Source organism: Papaver somniferum, unplaced genomic scaffold (assembly GCF_003573695.1).
Source record: "Papaver somniferum cultivar HN1 unplaced genomic scaffold, ASM357369v1 unplaced-scaffold_28272, whole genome shotgun sequence".
Lineage (NCBI taxonomy): Eukaryota > Viridiplantae > Streptophyta > Magnoliopsida > Ranunculales > Papaveraceae > Papaver > Papaver somniferum.
In genome coordinates, this window is record NW_020639122.1 from 366 (window position 1) to 1,000 (window position 635).

The 635-nt window shown below is 40.6% G+C and overlaps 1 protein-coding gene across 1 annotated transcript in view; it reads right to left on the minus strand.

Annotated features, from left to right (window-relative positions):
* The window catches only part of LOC113341271, a gene marked incomplete at its 3' end in the record, with an annotated part of 905 nt that extends 326 nt beyond the window's left edge, over positions 1 to 579 (minus strand). Inside the window, exon 1 of the mRNA XM_026586210.1 lies at positions 85 to 579. Coding sequence (XP_026441995.1) covers positions 85 to 579 — 495 coding nt within the window. The remainder of the gene's footprint in view (positions 1 to 84) is intronic.
* Positions 580 to 635: the final 56 nt, after the last annotated feature.

A 635-nucleotide genomic window follows, 5' to 3' on the forward strand; every position in this document is an offset into this window, starting at 1 on the left:
TGCGACTTTTCTGGCCTCCAAATATCCCGTAGGAAGTGTTTCATCTTCTAGAAAAGAGTGAATTGGTATCCGCCAGTCTGATACGGGATGATAGATAGGATTATTCGGGGTTATTCTTTCTTGTGCGGGATCTGGCATCTCCGTATCTGCTTCATCATGTATGTATTCTCTGATGGCCTCATCTTCACTTTCAGCTGTAACTGCAACAAGTGGAGTTTGTTGGATTGATGGTTCGTATATCCTCCCAATTTTTATTTCCTCTACTTCTGGATCTCTCAGCATGGATGATATGAATGCAAGGGCATCTGTATGTCTATTGTCTTTTCTAGATAGGTGTCTAAAAGTAATGTCTTCAATTTGAGACGCGAGTTTTTGAACCATATTCATATATGCTTCCATTGTCTCGTCTAAAGTGTGGTATTGGAGGTCAATCTGTTTGATCACTAGCTGTGAATCACTAGTTAGTCGGACATTTGATATTCCTAATTCCAATATTAACTTCAGAGCATGCACTACAGCTTCATATTCAACCACGTTATTGGTGTGCTTTTCAAACTCCAATCTGAATGCGTGAATCATTCTTTGTCCCGCTGGTGTTGTGATTACTACCCCAATCCCTGCGCCTTCATTGTTTG